This window comes from Heliangelus exortis, chromosome 13 (assembly GCF_036169615.1).
Source record: "Heliangelus exortis chromosome 13, bHelExo1.hap1, whole genome shotgun sequence".
Taxonomy (NCBI): Eukaryota; Metazoa; Chordata; class Aves; order Apodiformes; family Trochilidae; genus Heliangelus; species Heliangelus exortis.
Genome location: NC_092434.1, coordinates 3,574,543 through 3,592,226, shown reverse-complemented (window position 1 = coordinate 3,592,226; position 17,684 = coordinate 3,574,543). Strand labels below are relative to the sequence as shown.

At 38.7% G+C, this 17,684-nt stretch overlaps 1 protein-coding gene across 1 annotated transcript; it reads left to right on the top strand.

The window, feature by feature from the left end:
* Window positions 1-8: 8 nt before the first annotated feature.
* BCO1 (beta-carotene oxygenase 1) lies at window positions 9-14,231 on the top strand. The gene is made up of 11 exons (XM_071756644.1): window positions 9-173; window positions 2,309-2,437; window positions 3,625-3,754; window positions 5,122-5,269; window positions 6,131-6,278; window positions 7,010-7,230; window positions 8,096-8,353; window positions 9,480-9,582; window positions 10,408-10,502; window positions 11,631-11,742; window positions 12,464-14,231. The coding sequence occupies exons 1-11, from the start codon at window positions 110-112 to the stop codon at window positions 12,634-12,636; spliced, it is 1,581 nt and encodes a 526-aa protein (XP_071612745.1). The 5' UTR covers window positions 9-109; the 3' UTR covers window positions 12,637-14,231.
* Window positions 14,232-17,684: the final 3,453 nt, after the last annotated feature.

The window sequence follows — 17,684 nt, the reverse complement described above, 5'->3', positions numbered from 1 at the left end:
GACCTTATCTTTATATGTAACAGGAAAGAGCTGTTCTGAGCCCAGAAAGGAGGGGACCACTGCAGGAGCAGCTGGGGAGAGGACACAGAAGCTGTTGGGTGTCTGAGAGATGGATACGATATTTGGTAGAAATAAAGAAGAACATCCAGAGCCCATAAAAGCTGAGGTGCGAGGTAAGTGAAAGAAAATCTCTTCTAATAACTGCAGTTTCCTCGGAGTTTTCAAAGACGTCAGCACTGAAACACTTGTTCAGTGAAAAGGGGAAAGCGAGAGCTGTGAAGTGAGTTTTGGTTAAAGGACTCAGCTCAGATAACATTTGTGCCCCGACTGTGGGATTTTCCTCGCTTAATGGGCATTTCTGTGTACTTTTCCAAAAAGTCTGTTTGAACAGGATTCACTGAAGTCTCGGGATTTAATCTGGTGACACCCCCTCCCCCATGGCTCTGCTCAGGCTTTCGGTTTCTCTTTGTAAACCTTCCCTCACCTCCCGCTGTCTGCTCACACTCTTCCTTCTCTCCTGGAGAGGGCCGATGAAACTGAGTCTTCAACAAAAGTATTTCTGAGTAGAAAAGCAGCAGTAGTGAATGCCACAGTGTACAAAAACCAGGATTCAGAATTTAACTCAGTAAAACCTGCGGAGTATCCTTCAGTGAAACAGTTTCAAGTGGCTCTCTAGGGATGAACACTTGATCAAGCTGTTATTTTTCCTGCTTTTTTTTTTTTTTCTTTCTTTCTTACAGAAGGGTTTTGTTGCTACAGCTATAGGAGAGGTTTGCTGCAGTTGTAAATACATGCTGTCTTGTTTGTAATATGTAGCCCAAAAACTGGCAAAAAACAATTTTCAAGTCACTCCCCAAGTACAACACTTAAAAAGATGACCTTTAAAACTCGCATGACTTTGTTGTTTAGTTTGGTGGCTGAACTGGAAAAGATGTTTCAAGTCAGATAAAGTGCTTTGTTATTATTCATGGTGGTTTTATTCCTTTCAATATTTTCTTGTTCAAGATAAAAAAATTAGTGAAACAATTGAAGTTGTTTGGAAACAAACCACTTATCAGACCTAATCTGTGTTAAGGATTGGTTTGTTTGAAGGAAGACAGCATATTTCAGTAAATAAAATGATGTACAAAAACCATCCCTTTGTTGTTAAGGATGTTTCAGTATTTACCAGTTGTGAAAACTAAAGACAACCTTGACCTCTTTAAACATTTTGCTGGCCCTGATCTCTGCTAGTATTTTGGTTCCTTGTTACTCAATATGTACACTATAAATATGACCTCATACTTTTAACATCAGCCCTGATTTAACCCATGCTCTCCTAAATACTGTACTGCTGTGTGACTGTGTGACACTCTGTTGATATGATAGTTTATAAACTTCCAAATATTTGGAGATTTTACTGTGTCACTTTTTTGCCCTCCTTTGGTACAGAAGTATCATTATTTTTACTTCAGGTCAAAGTATGAAGCAAAAAAAGGTACAAGGTCCAGATTTTTTTTCCCAGGCTGCTGATTGGTACCCAGCATGATTTACAGAAATTTTTAATTCCCACTGAGATGAATTTTCACCTGAAAAATCTCACAAAATGATAGTTTGCTCCATGCTTTTCATGCTAGAATTATGCCAAGAGTTACACTGAATTATTGTTTTTCTGCATGTCAAATGGTAGGCAGGTGATGTATTTCTTGCAAGGACTTGATGAGGAATATTTCTTATTCAAACCTCACCATTACTTACATATTTTCAGTACAATATTCCTACCCTTTATATGTGTCTAAAGCACCAATATTCTGGCTACTGCCACAAAGCACTCCCAAAATCGCACTACACGATGCTGTGTAATGTGACTAATAAAATTTTTACTGGAATTAATTTTGCCTCAAGTTTAAATTGATGTACTGAAAGCCAAGGCAAGTCATACAACCTGTAAAATATATATACTTCTGATAAGCTCCAGCTTTTCCTGGCATGAGTAGAAGTGTTTAAATGTATCACTTGAAAATCTGAGTGCAGAAAGGTCAAACTTTATTTACTTTCTGATATTTAGAAAATTACATTCCAGCAATCCCATCTTCTTGCAGTAACCTCATACAACACTGAATGTTGTATGAGTACATGCAGAATATTACTAATGCCACTTTTTGAGCAGATCATATTTTAGTTAACTAAAAACGATATCCTATTACAAAACATGACTTACACCCATAGTCTGTCTGCCTATATGAAGCCTGTGGCCAAAATAAAATTGTCAGGTCACTTGCCCGTCTCCTAAATATTTGGAGACTGCTTATCTCCTTTTGGTTTTCAGGTCAGTTGCCCACTTGGTTGCAAGGGATACTGCTCCGAAATGGCCCGGGGATGCACACTATAGGGGACACCAAGTATAACCACTGGTTTGATGGCTTGGCTCTGCTGCATAGCTTTACATTTAAAAATGGTAAGTTGTTGTACATCAGATTTAAAAAAAAAAAAAGCAGAACAACATAAATCTTGATGCCTTATGATGCTCATTCTGATTAGAATCTTATTAGTGTTAGAATGCTGCAGGTTTTATCTGCGAGTGATGGTGGTGGGGAGGTGGTAAAGGTTTTGGGGACTGTCTCTTCAGACATAAATTCACAGCTCCCTCTCCACAGCAGCAGCAAGGCTATCTCTGCAGAGCCTTTATCAGAGATGGATTATGTTGTCCTTCTTTCTAGAATGCCCAAGTTCAATCTTGTCTGCACTGTGGAACAGCCTGCAGCCAGCTCTGAGCAAGTACTGCAGGGCAATGTTTGCCATCCACCCAGAGGAAAAAATAAAAGAGTTTTTTCAAACTGGATCAGCCGAAAATTCTGTAACATCTGGAGGTTTTTCTGTTGTGGATGAACAACCTAGTTTCAGGGAAGACTAAATTCCCCTCTAGGGATCTGGTTGCAGCTATGACAGGTGCCAGGAGAGAAAATGGGCCAGTGTGTCACTTCACATAGCAAACCTCACTGAGGTGTACTTGACACCTCTACAAGCAGTCCTCCTACTTGTCATCTTTATGGAGGGAAAACAGGCAGCTCTATGCAAAACAATTTCATGTTTTGTGTTCATTTAAAGCATTTTTTATCATGTCAGCTTTCTTACAGTGTGAGGCAGGATGTTGTACACCTGGATTCTTGATAAAAACAGAACATATCTGTAATGTATGGGTTTTACTCTTGTCATCCTCCATTCCTAGTGTTTACTTTTTAGTTTTCATTTCTGTGATTGGAGGCATTTAATGCAACTGCAGGATCTCCTTGTCTGTCCAGGTCTACATCCTTGACAAAATAACCTATAAAGAAATGACCATTTTTTTTCAATTGCCAATATATTTTGCTTACCTAAGGCAAGCAGAACCTTGCTAGTTCCAGTATAATGGTCCATTAAATTGTTTAGGATAGACATTGGTTGCTTTCAGCAGTTTCTTTACTCTCTCATAACTACATTTTGCCAATAATTGTTTTGGATTACTGGAAGAGTTTAATGTGTTGGGACTCCAGGAAGTTGGGCAAATTGTTACCAACCTCAACAGCCACAGGAACAGTCCTGGCTTCCTTAAAGAGCTGAAAAAGCCTTCCAAAACCATTCCAAAACCTGTCTGGCTTTTTTCAGGTGAAGTTTACTACAGGAGTAAGTACCTCCGGAGTGACACCTACAACTGCAATATAGAAGCAAACCGTATCGTGGTGTCTGAGTTTGGAACCATGGCTTACCCAGATCCATGCAAAAATATATTTTCCAAGTAAGCAATGCTTTTCCCAAGAAGATTCTTCTATATACATCTCTCTGCAGCACACTTCTCTTTCTTTTTACCCTTGTATATTTACAAATAGAAAAATTGTGTATATTTACAGTTGATAAATAATGAAAAGGCCAAGAGATATACCCAGCAGTGTACTGTCTATGGGCTATTCTAAGGTAAATATTTTAAATTCATTCCATCAGCAGTGTTGGCTGTTTTATTTACTATTGCAAGTAGATTTTGTTGAAATTTTGAAAAAAACCCACCAAAATATTTTGGTTTTCAAGTGTTTTGCAGCAAGAAAGAAAAAGATTAATAACTGAGAAGGGATTAATGCGAAGCTTAGAGAACAAGAAGAAGAAGAAAAGCATCACTAACTTGAGAAAACAAAACAACAGAAAAACTTGTGAATTAAAGGCCCTTTTACAAGAAAAAAAATGAATGAAAATTTGAATTGTTTCCAAATTCTCATGCAGTGCTTTGGAGGCCTGCACCCATAGGCATGAGCTAATCTCAAAAAAAGAACCACTTGGGATCATTGCAGTAGCTGCTCTCATGCTGTTAGGAAGGGTGATAGGCAAGCTGTAAGCCATCATGTCATCACCTCTCTTGTAAAACTGTCAGTATTCTCTGACAAATGCAAGTAGCTCACCCATCTCTTCTTGGCTGAACTCTCTCTAATGACCTTGAATTCAATATTTGGTAAGAGCACATGCATGGCTAATTACTACAAAATAATTGATATGTTGTAAGGTGTTACCCTGAGATCAGATGCTTTTCTTCCCTCTTCCAGCAGTAATAAGGTAACACAGGCATTTTTAATTTGAAGGGGATATAAACAACTTTCTCTTGGCCTCAAGTGAGCATGATAAAATCCTACACTAATCAGGAAAAACATTAAGCCCCTATGTGACATTGTATCCTCTTTGAAATCATAATTGGGATATGAGATAGCATCAGGAACAAAATTATTCCATCAGGGAGTATATGAATCCATCTATTTATACTGGAAAACCTACCAGCTTTTGGGCAGCAACCATTAGGCCAAATTTTCACAGGTACACCTGAGAGCCCATCCTGATAACACCTGACAGGAGAACTGGACCTGGATGTCCATTTGTGTGCAGAAAGAGTTGTGTGCCTGTCTTTAATCCTTGCCCAGCCCCAGGGAATTGAAATGGCCCATCCCTGCTTTCCCACCCTTTCCCCTGAGGCAGTGTAGGAAGTGGCAGAAGAGGGCACAGCAGTGGAGAGACAGACCCAGCTCCATGCCCATGCTGCTGGGCACAGCCCACACTGCCCTGGGGTGAGAGCCAATACAGCTTCTGCTGCTCTGATCAACCTGTACAACATTTCCCTCTGTACAGGGCATTCACCTATTTGTCTCACACCATTCCTGAGTTCACAGACAACTGCCTGATCAACATTATGAAAACTGGAGATGACTTTTATGCTACCAGTGAGACTAACTTCATCAGGAAAATTAATCCACAGACACTGGAGACACTGGAGAAGGTATAAATAATTGTCATCTTGGTTCCTTATCTGCTAATGACTACAGCTTCAGGCTGACTTGTAAGGATCCCTTACCATGTGCAGGACACAAAACTGAGAAGTCACTTTTCTTCTACTATTCCATACTTTTGAAATAATGGTAAAATGAAACAGTGAAGATACCACATCTTTTGAGAACTCAGGAGTTCACAATTAAAGCCCAGGTAGTTTGGGAAAAAGTGGGTTTTGGGCAATTTCTCTTATACATAATTTAGCAAGATTGCAGGGATAATCCCACATATCGTGCTTGTGACGTAATTATTTTGGATTATTTTCATTATTATGCATCTGTAGTTGTCAAATGATTTACATAATTAGCAATTCAGTAGGTCAGTTATATGACTACTTTTCAAGGACCTTATGCAAGATATTACTTAATTATTAAAATGAAATATTGACATGTTGATTACGCACTGAGTTTTTTCTAGCATGCAGTACAACTTGAGTACAATTTCCAAGCTTTAAATCAAATAGAAACCTTTGTGCTCCTGGAGATTGCTAGACTCAGTCCTATTAAATAAACTGTTGTCAGGAAGAAATGAGCATTTGCAAAGCAGCTTCTTTAGGTAATCATCCCGTTATGTTCTGTGGCTGCAAGGGAGAGGTGAATGCAATTTAACTTGTTTAAGATTTGAATTAGGAAATAATCTGAATACCTGCATAACTCATTTGGCTTAATTGTTTATATTTTAAGGCCTTTTGAGGAGAAAGTACCACTAACAGGCTGCCAGTGCTAAACTGCTGGTGGATTTGTGATGTTAGCTGAGATAAATTTGAGTTCTCTTCCACATCTCTAAAATCTCCTATTGTGTCATTTTCCAGGTTGACTACAACAAATACGTAGCTGTGAATGTGGCAACTTCTCACCCCCACTATGACAGTGCTGGAAATATTCTCAACATGGGTACTTCAATAGTTGATAAAGGGAAGACAAAGTATATACTATTTAAGATTCCTCCCTCTGTGCCAGGTAAGACAAATCAGTATTTTCTTGAAACTTACTAGCTATTTCTTTACTTCTGAGGCTAAGGGGTGGTGATACAGCTCCTTTAGAAACCAGTGGCATTAATTTTCTTAATTTTAACTTTGTGTGAACTTAATGTTGCCTGCTTAGCCTGTCTGGACATATTGGAACATATTAAAAGATTGACCCTGAATACTGTATAAACAGGTTCTATGAATACCATTGCTTTTGTAAGAATTTGCTTTAGAATTCTCCTTTGTATATGACTAGAGGGAACTGACACTTTTAGAAGAATATTGTGTCCCTGTATTGTGATGTGTTGAGGGAGGATGAACAGAAACAATTTTATCTAAAGGGCAGTATATATAATTTGAAGTTGTAAAATTTAATTTTCTTCATGTAAAGATGCTGTTAAAATGCTCATAACTGTGATCACAGGAAAGCATAATACCAAGTAATATCTAATACACTGAAGACAATAACCAGTGGAATCAAATGCCAAGAGGTGTTTGTCTAAAAGGATCCAACACTGATATTACTGTGTTGCTTCAGTCAGATGCAAACTTCTATGTTGATTCTGCAAGAGGAAACAAGCCACTTTCTTATCAGGCAAATGCAAATAAAACTGAGAGAGGTCTGTTCTTTCCTACTAAATCCATGGGAGAAGTCCAAGCACAAGATTGGATTGGAACTCATTGTAAATATAATTATTTTTTTTTTTTATCATTTATGTTCAGAAGCAGAAAAGAAGAAAACTTGTTTTAAGCATATGGAAGTGGTATGCTCCATCCCTTCTCGCTCTCTGCTCCACCCAAGCTACTACCACAGCTTTGGAATCACAGAAAATTACATTATCTTCATAGAGCAGCCATTCAAACTGGATATTGTCAAACTGGCAACTGCTTACATCCGAGGTGTGAACTGGGCTTCCTGCCTTTCTTATCATAAGGAAGATAAGGTATTTTTCTAACACTGAGCAATGGAGTCAGCCAGACCAGTAACCTCTTCCTCACTGTTCTGTTTTTCATCTTGTTCACTACTTTCAGTAATCCCTCATTTTTCTTCAACTCCTACCTTTCACGTTGCACATTTTTTTAGCAGTTATATTTTCTTTTTAGTATTCTCTCCCATCTCCAGAAATTTCATAACTAAATATCTGATGCTGAGGTGCTTGAGAAAGAATATAATCTGCCACTGGTAGAAATACTGTGTGCCAGCAGAGAAATTCAAAACCTTACTGGCATCTCAGACACACACAGTTGCTCCTGGTCCAAACAAAATACTGTATCTTGTGGGTGAGATCTGCTCTAGATCAGTTGCAGCAGATAGGGGAGACAGAGTGGTGGAAAAGCTGCATCCAAAAAAAGGAGGGTCTCTCACTGTGCCAACTGAGGAAAAAAAACCTTCTTTCTGAGGATCTTATTTCCATGTGCTCTGGGGATGCTGGGCTAGAGGGCACCAATCTAGAGCACTATAGGGACTCTGGACTAAGGCAGATTTATTGAATTTAAAAATAGAACAGGGGATTTTCCAGGTTTTACCAGAGAACTTTGATCCTCAGCCTAGACCAAATAGAAATTTGCAACAGTAAAATGAGTTTAAAGCACTTCCATTTTACTTCATTTTACTTCTGCACATTTGGTATTCAGTTTGGAACCTTTTGTCCCCCAGCAGCAAATCCTGAATTCTTAATATGTTTCAGTAGAAACAGACAATACTGTCTGTAATACATTAGGAAGCTGATGGCTACTTTTAGAAAACAGTTTCATAAGTAACTATTTGCTGATCATTAGCTGTTCTAAATAATGTTTTCTATCTTCCAGACTTGGTTTCACTTTGTAGACAAGAAGACTAAAAAGGAAGTATCCACCAGGTTTTATACAGATGCCATGGTGCTTTTCCACCATATAAATGCTTATGAAGAGGATGGCCACATTGTTTTTGATATTATTGCCTATACTGACAATAGTTTATATGACATGTTCTATTTAAAAAACCTCAGTGAAGACTTTGAGGAGACCAACAGGTTTACCTCTGTGCCAACCAGCAAACGATTTGTTGTTCCTCTGCAGTATGACAAGGTAGAAAGAAATGGCTTTTTAATCTATCCTTTGGTCAGTAATTTTAAATAAATACATCCATGTGAATAATGGGTGATAGTTGTCAGCCCTTATGTGCAGATTTCTGATTCTTTAATATATTCTCAAAGTGTGCAGGAGTTTGGGGTTCTCTTTGTGTGTGTGTGATTATGGGAAATGGCAGTGAACAGCTGGACCTCCAGTTTACATGGGTCTAGATTCTGATACAGGGCTACTGACCATGTGTAATTTCCTTATCCATTAGATTACTTGTAAAATGCTATCAAATAGGAGCAGATATATCAGCTTTACTGATGACTGGAAGGGCATGCCTGAGTTCTTGCAAAATCTGCTTCTTCCACTGTACTGGAAGACTACATATCATTTATGAGCACTTCCTACTGTTGCAATGGTTTTATTAAATTTAGAAGATTTCATTCAAGTATGAGATTTACCATGAATAGGAAAGATTTTTTTTTCTTTCAGTTTAATTTAAAACATAATTTCCCATCATTGTTTGCAGGGACTGCAATTGCCCAGCAGCTTGGGCAAGTTTTTGCCTGATTGATTTGGACTGGATAATAATTTTTATTTCTACATTTTAGAATCTTGCTGCTTTGTTCATGTCTCAAAAAGAGTTATGCAGCAATGTCAAAGGATGTGCTGGATCACACCAGCCATCCAAAGTACCCTGCAATCTTCAGAATTAAGATTCTCAAGAGCCAAGAGTGCATAACACCTGTTTTTGCACTTGATTTATAGGAGGTGCAAAAGAACAGAGCTTGGTGACTGTGATACCTAATTCCTTGAAACTCAACTTCATTAATTAAATTCACAAACTACGTAATTAATTGATTGTGCTCCTGGAACACAGCCATGTTTATCTAAGGCTTTCTAAAGGCTCAGTGTGATACAAAATGATTACACTATGATATATTAAAATCCTCTGAGTATAACAAGATTTTAAATCAAATGCCAGAATCTAATGCTACAAGATAAACACCTTCTTGAAGCTGGATTATGTGTTTAATCCCTAATTTCTCTACATGAATATCAAACCAGGTGAAAGATCTAAATTAGAAGCATATTTTTAGGAGCACATTACTTTCTCAGCATACATCTTTTTCAGGATGCAGAAGTAGGTTCTAATTTAGTCACCATTCCATCTACTGCAACTGCTGTAAAAGAGAAAGATGGCAGCATCTATTGCCAGCCAGAAATACTATGCCAAGGTAAGACATATCTATTATACAAAATCTCAAATATGTTCTTGCACACACATGGGTACTGTAAAAATGCTTTATAACTATTCATATATGTAACATTTTGATATAGCCAAGTGTAACTTTTTAATTAACATGCTTAATGTAGATATTGGCAACATCTTTCTCTTATTTAGTTCTAACCAGTAATATGAACCTGAACCTCTCAGATACATATTTGCCAAGAATGAAATACTTTCCATGTCTGAAGTTACAACAGTTTTGTATCCTGTAGGATCCCAGGTCTGATCTTATAACTATTAATATGGTTTGCAAATCTACCTGTTACAAGAGTAGTTTTAGTTAAATAGATTTGTTATAAAAATTAACTTCAGTTATTGCTGTATTTTATGATTGCCTTTGAAAGTGGATTTTTAAACTCTTTTTTGCAGGGGATAGTAACAGGGATATGTAAAAAGTATATATTTACCTAAAGCAAAAGTAAATTCTTAGAACAGTAGCCTCCATTTGCATATCAATGTTCACATCTCATGTATTTATGAAGAAAGAAAAAAACAACCAAACAAGAAAACACCCCCATAAGCTCTAGAATAATGAATCTGCAAGAATGAAAAGTTGCCATTTCTGAACTAGCACATCTGGCTTAATTATGTTGTGTTAATATCCACCTTCAGCTTTTTAGAAATCCAGACACAGAAAATCTATGCAATACCTCTATTACATAGAGTCAAGTTTTTTCTCAGGACAGAACTTCCTGAGGACAGGCATATGAAAATGGACATTAGGTTTACTTTTCTTCTCTTGTTCCTAAGTCTTGAACTTTATTTTACCCAGGGATAGAACTGCCTCGCATCAACTATGGCTACAATGGCAAGAAATACAAGTATGTCTATGCAACAGGAGTTCAGTGGAGTCCAGTTCCTACAAAGGTATAATTAACATTTACCAAGTCAGAAACTGTATTTATAGAATGCAAACTGTGTTCACTGTTGGTTCTTGTACATAATTACCACAACTGATTACAAAATAAAGCTGGATTTCTGCATGATGCAAGAAAATTTATTGCAGCACATATGACAGTAGCTCTAATCTGCAAGTTTGTGATTTCTAGTGCAGATAATCCTGCTTGACATAAATCTAATAAAAAATGCTGTTAGATTGTTTCTTTTTTCACATCAGTTGCTCTTTAATGAATGTAGGCACAACAACAACCATGTATAACCCTTAGGTAGAGTCTGCCAACAAAAGTGGCAGACTTTTGGTTAGAAGGGAGAATTTTTCCAGTTCTTTCTCAAGTAATTTTTATAGTTTAAATTTTGTGGAAACATCATTTTTTGACTAAAGATCAAAAGAGACAAGACTACAACTGCATCTGTATGGTTAGAGAAAAGGCCTTAATAGAACTGAAGGAGAAATGCTGTGCATCCCCACTGGTGATGGTTTGGTCAGGCACTTGACCCATTAGTGAGATGAAAACCTCTACTCTGTTCCTCCAGTAAATACCATTGCTTCAGTCTTCAGATATCACTACTAATAAATAGCCTTTGTACTGGCATATATGGCCTACTGAATAATAGCAGGCCTTGAGAAATATTGAGATCACAATAAAAGGAAAATAATTCACAGGGTAAGAAAGCAGAAAGCTTAAATTCTGTTTCCTGCTTTACTACTACAGCATCACAGTCTTCTGGCAAAAGGCACTTAAATGTTCTGGGGTTTGGGCTCATGCTCTGTATAATGAGGGCATCTTTTATAGTGAAGGTTCTCTGATCTGTTAGTATCTGTAGAACACTTAAAGCCCATAAATGAAAGGTGCAATTGCAGTCTAATGAAATGAAATTAAAATAACATTGTGTGTGATTCTGCAGCCACTAACTATGACTCTCAAAGTTTATCTATTTTCCAGGTGTATCCTTCTTGTGGTGACACATGCCTTGTTGCGTCTTAACTCTTAGCATTCGCCCCCCCATGCTGGCAGTCAGCTCATGTTGTATGTTTGGACTAAACCACTGTCTGGGTCACTGACATTTTTCTTTTCTGTTCACACAATAATTTAGATTGCTAAATTCAATGTCCACACAAAGGAAATGCTTCACTGGGGAGAAGACCACTGCTGGCCATCTGAGCCCGTTTTTGTTCCCAGCCCTGATGCAAAAGAAGAGGATGATGGTAAAATAATGACAACATTCTGAAAGCTGGGGTTACATGAGTTTTGGATTAAATCTTAAAAGTTTAATTGTTCTTAGTCGTAACAAGAAAGCTGGGTTGATGCTTGCACTTGAACTTAAAATTAGCACCAGACATTTTACTCCTGAGTAAAACACTCCTGTTACACATTACACATTACACTCCTGTGTAATGTCCCAAGGTAGCCATAGACAATAAAACCAATGCTTTGGACTTTGCAGAGTCACTCAGAGCTCAGTGTATCAATAGTTTGGAGCAGCTGAAGGTGTGGGAAGTCAGACACAGAAAATCTATGCAATACCTGTTTTAAATACAGTCAAGGTTTACAGACAGTTAAATACAGTCATCTGTTACAGATGAGAACATGAAATGGCACGGCAAGGATCCCTCTTATCTCAGTCCTGTTCTACTCTCAGATGCCTCTTTGCAAAGGCAAATTGCAAATTGCTGAAAGGATGAGCCCCAAAATGGCCAGGCACACATTTCAGTGTTGTGTGGGTTTTTTTCCTTCCCAATGAACTAAAGACAGACCAAAAAAACCCAAAATGCCCAGGAGAGATGCAATCATTAGTTCTTTAGCACTCTCAGTAGACTTCTTGGTTGAGTAATAACTTCAGGTTTGTCTCATAAAATTCTGACAGCATTAACTTTTCTGTTTGGTGTAACTAATATGTGCTTCTAATTCTCCATTTGTATGTCACAGGCATTGTTCTGACCTGTGTGGTGATGTCTGATCCAAAGCAAGCACCCTTCCTACTTGTCTTGGATGCAAAAACATTTAAAGAATTGGCCCGAGCCACAGTAGATGTGGAACTGCATATGGACTTACATGGAATATTTATACCAGAAAAAGATTTGAAGACTGAGACTGAATAAAATGCTATTCATCCTATTATGCAGGCTGAGACAACCTTCTGATAGATGTGGGATAATATAATTCAGGAACAAGTTATGACAAAAAAATCAGTAAATATCTCTTGAATAACTATATATAATTCTTATAAGAGATAGCAATTATTTTTATTACAAATAATTTATGCACAACTGGTACATAACTTACAACAGAGGAATGATCAGTATACAACTCAGGGGGCAGGGAGTAGGAGACAAAGGTATCAAGAAATGTTTTTTTACAGTAGAATATAGCTTTCTGAGCAAAGGAAGCACTGTATTTATAGGGTGATGCATGGCATGAGTCACATATGACTGTAGGTCATGTAACTTTCATGGACTGTTTCAAGACTGCAGCTCATTATGAAAGGTGCCTCCTGCCAGAAACTTCATGTTCATCTGCTCTGACTCTAATAATTCATGGCAATGCATTGTCTTGGTGCTTGATTTCTTAAACTCAACCATAACCAAAGTATTACACTGAGGTGCTACAACTTTCCAATTTAGAACCTAAAAAACCCTGCTTTACTAATAATGTGTATTTTTTCCTTTTATGTTAACAAACCCAAGTAACTTGAAATAGAATATATGGGTTTATGTAGCATTCAGTTATACTTTAGTACTGTTCAGTCTTAACTGCTGAACTGGGTTTGCCTGGCAAGGTTTTGGTGGTGGAAGGGCTAGAGGAGTGGCTTCTGTGAGAAATTGCTAGGACCTTCTGCTGTGTTCAACAAAACAAATTCCAGCTGACTCTGAGACAGACCTGCTGCTGGCCAAGGCCAAGCCAGTTGGCCATGGTGGTTGCAGCTCAGTGATGACATTTTTAAGAAGGGGACAAAGCCACTGCACAATGGCAACTGCAGCCAGAGAGGGGAGTGAGAATAAATGTGAGAAAAAATTCTGCAGACATCAAGGTCCATGAAGAAGGAGAGGAGATTTCCCTGCAGATCCCCCTGCAGCTTGTGATGAAGACCACGGTGAGGCAGGCTGTCCTTCTGCAGCCCATGGAGGTTCCCATGCTGGAGCAGGTGGATGCCCAAAGGAGGTTGTGGCCCTGTGGGAAGGCTGTGCTCTAGCAGGGTTCTGGCAGGACCTGTGGAGCCATGGAGAGAGCAGCCCATGCTGGAGCAGGTTTGATTGCAGGACTTTTGACCCCATCGGGATCCTATGCTGGAGAAATCTGCTCCTGAAGGACTGAACTCTGTGGAAGGGGTGGAAAGGACTCACTCTGGAGCTGTTTGTGAAGAGCTGTAGCCTGTGGGAGGGACTGACACTGAAGAAGTTCATGGAGGACTGTGTCCTGCAGCAGGAACCTCCTCTTCCTGGAGCAGGGGAAGAGTGTGAGGAGTTCTCCCCCTGAGGAGGAAGGAACACCAGAGACATTGTATGATAAACTGACCACAAACTGAATTTCCCCTCCCCCTGTGCTGCTGTTGGGGAAGAGGCAGAGAAATCAGGAGTGAAGTTCAGCCTGAGAAGAAGGGAGGGGTGGCTCGAAGGTGTTTTTAAGATTTTGTTTTATTTCTCATTATCCTTCTCTGATCTGACTGGTGATAAATTAAATTAATTTTTTCCCTCAAGTTGAGTCTGTTTTGCCCATGACAGTGATTGGTGAGTGATCTCTTCCTGTCATGTTATTCCACCAGCCTTTCATGCTATTTTCTCTCACCTGTCCACCTGAGGAAGGAGTCATGGAGTGAGTTTGGTGGACACCTGGTGTCCTGCCAGGCTCAACCCACCACAAGCACCTTGTATTCAAATTGGTTCTCCTTGAGCAGAATACCTGAGATGGCATTTCATGTAATTAGATGATTACACTGTGTAAAAGATCCCCAAAATGTATTTATTAACGTTGCTAGCAGTCTCTGTTAATAACAGTATGTATATGAAGGAGAGCAGCACATTTCTAGCAGGACTCAGACACATGTGCAGAGTGAAAGATCTAATTTAGACCTCATCTGAACTATACAGTAGCTGAAAAGACAGGCAATTGTTGCTATTGCTAAGCAGTTCCTTTATTTTCTGCCTAGGAGCTTCCACCTTCTGACATGGGTTTATCATTGCCTAGAACAGATCCTTCCTAATAAAAATGCACAGCTCTCAGTCAGAGGCACAGCTAAAAAGAAATGTTTCAACACAGAGTTCAAATGCCAAGTACACCCTGGTTGGGTCTTGTTGTAGGAATGGCATTTCCTAATCCTCTGAATGTATCTCTGTTTTCTGATTTGGGCCACTGTTTTTTCCTTAAGGGAGAGCTTTTCTTTGAATTGTATTTTCCTGCTGCATGTACCTTTCCTGTTGGATGCATCTTTACAGGTGGAGAAAACGAGGTGTACATCCATGCAGTTTAGCTCTGCATCTGATCTGTTTGTATCTCCACAGTACTCAGGTATCTCTCACTCCTTCTTATATTTGCCCTCTCCCAGTGTCCCTGCTGCTCACTGTGTTTTACAGGTAGGGAAGGAGATGATCTCATTGTCACAGTCTCCCAGTCCCATAAGAATCTGGCCTTTGGTGACTTCTTGTGATTGTGTAAGATGTTTATAGCAGAGCAGGAACTGAACCATCATCATCCTGTTTGCTTTTTAACAACCATACTTCCCTTTCTCTGCTTAAGCCTTTGCAGTTTGTAAGTATGAAGAATATATAGGCTATTTTTAATGTAAAAAAAAAAAAGTCACTGTGGTCATATTATAGAGTAAGAACACACAGTTTTGGAGATTCAAATGTTGAGATGTTCCATAAAATGAAAACAAACACTTCAGTAAGGAGTGTCTGCAGAAATAGGCATCTTTAGTGTTTTCAAGGCACATTACTACTACTGTTTAAGAGAACTTTATCTTCTAAAAAAGAGTGAGTTCCATTTTCATAACTATTATGGAAACAGTACTGGAATGGGAGATTGAATTCTGATAGTGGCGAAAGATACCAGCTGTGTAGTTGTTTCTTTTAATCTGTTGGTTTCAACAAGTCTCCACAAATATTTCTGGAATTATATGGTAGCAATTAATCAAAAATCTAACCACTACTATAGATCTCCTTTTAAGAGTCTCTGGAATTTCCTCTGCAGAACTCAGTGTTACATTTTTTGATGATCATGAGTTTGGATACAGGAGTTACCTGACTTCTGAGGAGCTAATTCTTGCTGGCAGAGATGACACAATAGAGGAATATGCATCACAAAAACAACTTGCAGTCAAAGAAAGCCAATGTGTTATTTATTTTCATGTAGAAATACTGCAGAAAATAAGTTATAAGAACTTAGGTTGGGTATAATTTTTTAAACAAAGTACACCTCATTCACTGCATCAGCATTACACAGGATTTGATTAGCAACAAGTTTGTAGTCAACCTGAAGAGAAAAACAGGGATGTAAACATGGATTTGCCAATCCCAGTAAATGAAATCATATGGCTGATCACAAATTTGTTCAAGAATTACTATTATTATTATTAGCAATTGCAATAGTAACCTGATGAAACATTGACCCTGGTCATACACCACATGATTTCTAGGCTGACCACAGCACAGGGGAATGCAGATACACTCTGCAAAGTGGCTGCAGGGTTTATGGTGTTGGGTTTTTTTGGTTGGTTGGTTGGTGTTTTGTTTTTTTTTTGTGGTAACACAGAACATGGTAATGGGTCTGTTATTTACCTTGCATTCTCTTTGCTATGAATGAAATCTTGAAGGACAAAGTTTTGTTTCTTCTTTTGCACCATTTTCAGTCATAAATTTACCCACTTAAACTAATGGAGTTTTGGAATGGCTTAGAAATAATCTAGATTTAGTAACTGCAAATAAAAATAGTAAGGATTCAAGGAAGAAATTCAAGGAAAAAAACATGGTTGAGCAAGAGAATGAAGCCATGGGTATGCCTGCATACAGTCACTTCAAAAGACTTTACAAACAGCCCTCTAGCTGGCAGAGTGGTTTGGTGTTTCATTTTTTTGGTGGGTTGTGTTTTGTTTTTGTTTTTTGTATCAATGGGTTTCATAAAATGGCACAACTAACAAAGCATACTAATTAATTGTTCTCTGGAAGTGGATATTATCTGTTACGCCTTCTCCCATTGCCCCACATCTGAAGCAGGAGGAAGCAGAAACACTGTTTACTGAGAGGAGTTAAAAACCAGAAATGCAACTGTGTTTTCCTACCTAACAATCTCTGCAGGAGGCAGAGAAACAAACAGGTGTTTTTCTTTTTAAATAACCGGGCCACTCAGTGACACCTTTCGCAACAATTTAAACCACCGTTTCTTTGGGTATGCAATTACCAAAGTATTAATAACAAGCCTGGAAGATGCAGGGTGCTCTGTGCTTTCATTAACCTCAAAGGGAGCTGGGGATGTGGCCTCTGGATCTCTTGTGCCCTTCCTAATGCTATCCTTGACATTCTGGATAATTACACCCAAGCCAAAAGAAGTGGCCTTATAATATTTTTTAAATGAGTATGTTATAAAAATGAGTGATGCTGAGCTGCTGGTGTTTCATGCAGATTATTATGTTGTTAGGCCTTCCCATCTACCAGGATGTGGAACAACTGCTTCTAAAACTTCTGTTCAAAGCTGCACAGCAAACCTGGAGCACAGTTATTCCTTTCTGTGACCCCTTTTGGGTCAGAAAACACTTGAGCAGGGGCTGAACTGGAAGCACTGAAATGGAACTACGGACACAAGCAGGCACTTGTGCCATGGTTTGGCTGCACGTGCAGATGTCCCTCTGAAACCTCCATCTGGAGAAAAAAACAGAATTGTGCCTGGCTGGGCAAGGACACCATTGTCAATCCTTTCCCTTTCATATGGGGACATTCCCAGATAGATTTTTTTTCTTCCCAGAGGTAAAAACGATTTGGAGACCCCACCAAGCTGCATGAGGCTGTGTCATAGAAGAAAATTTCGAGTTGTTCACATTTCACAGAGTGGTATTTTCCACATCAGGGATTTAAAGGAACACAAATAACAAAAGCACGTGGCCCACCACAGCTTGACTTCATCAGGCCCTCTGCAAATGGGGAAACAGAACGGGATCTCT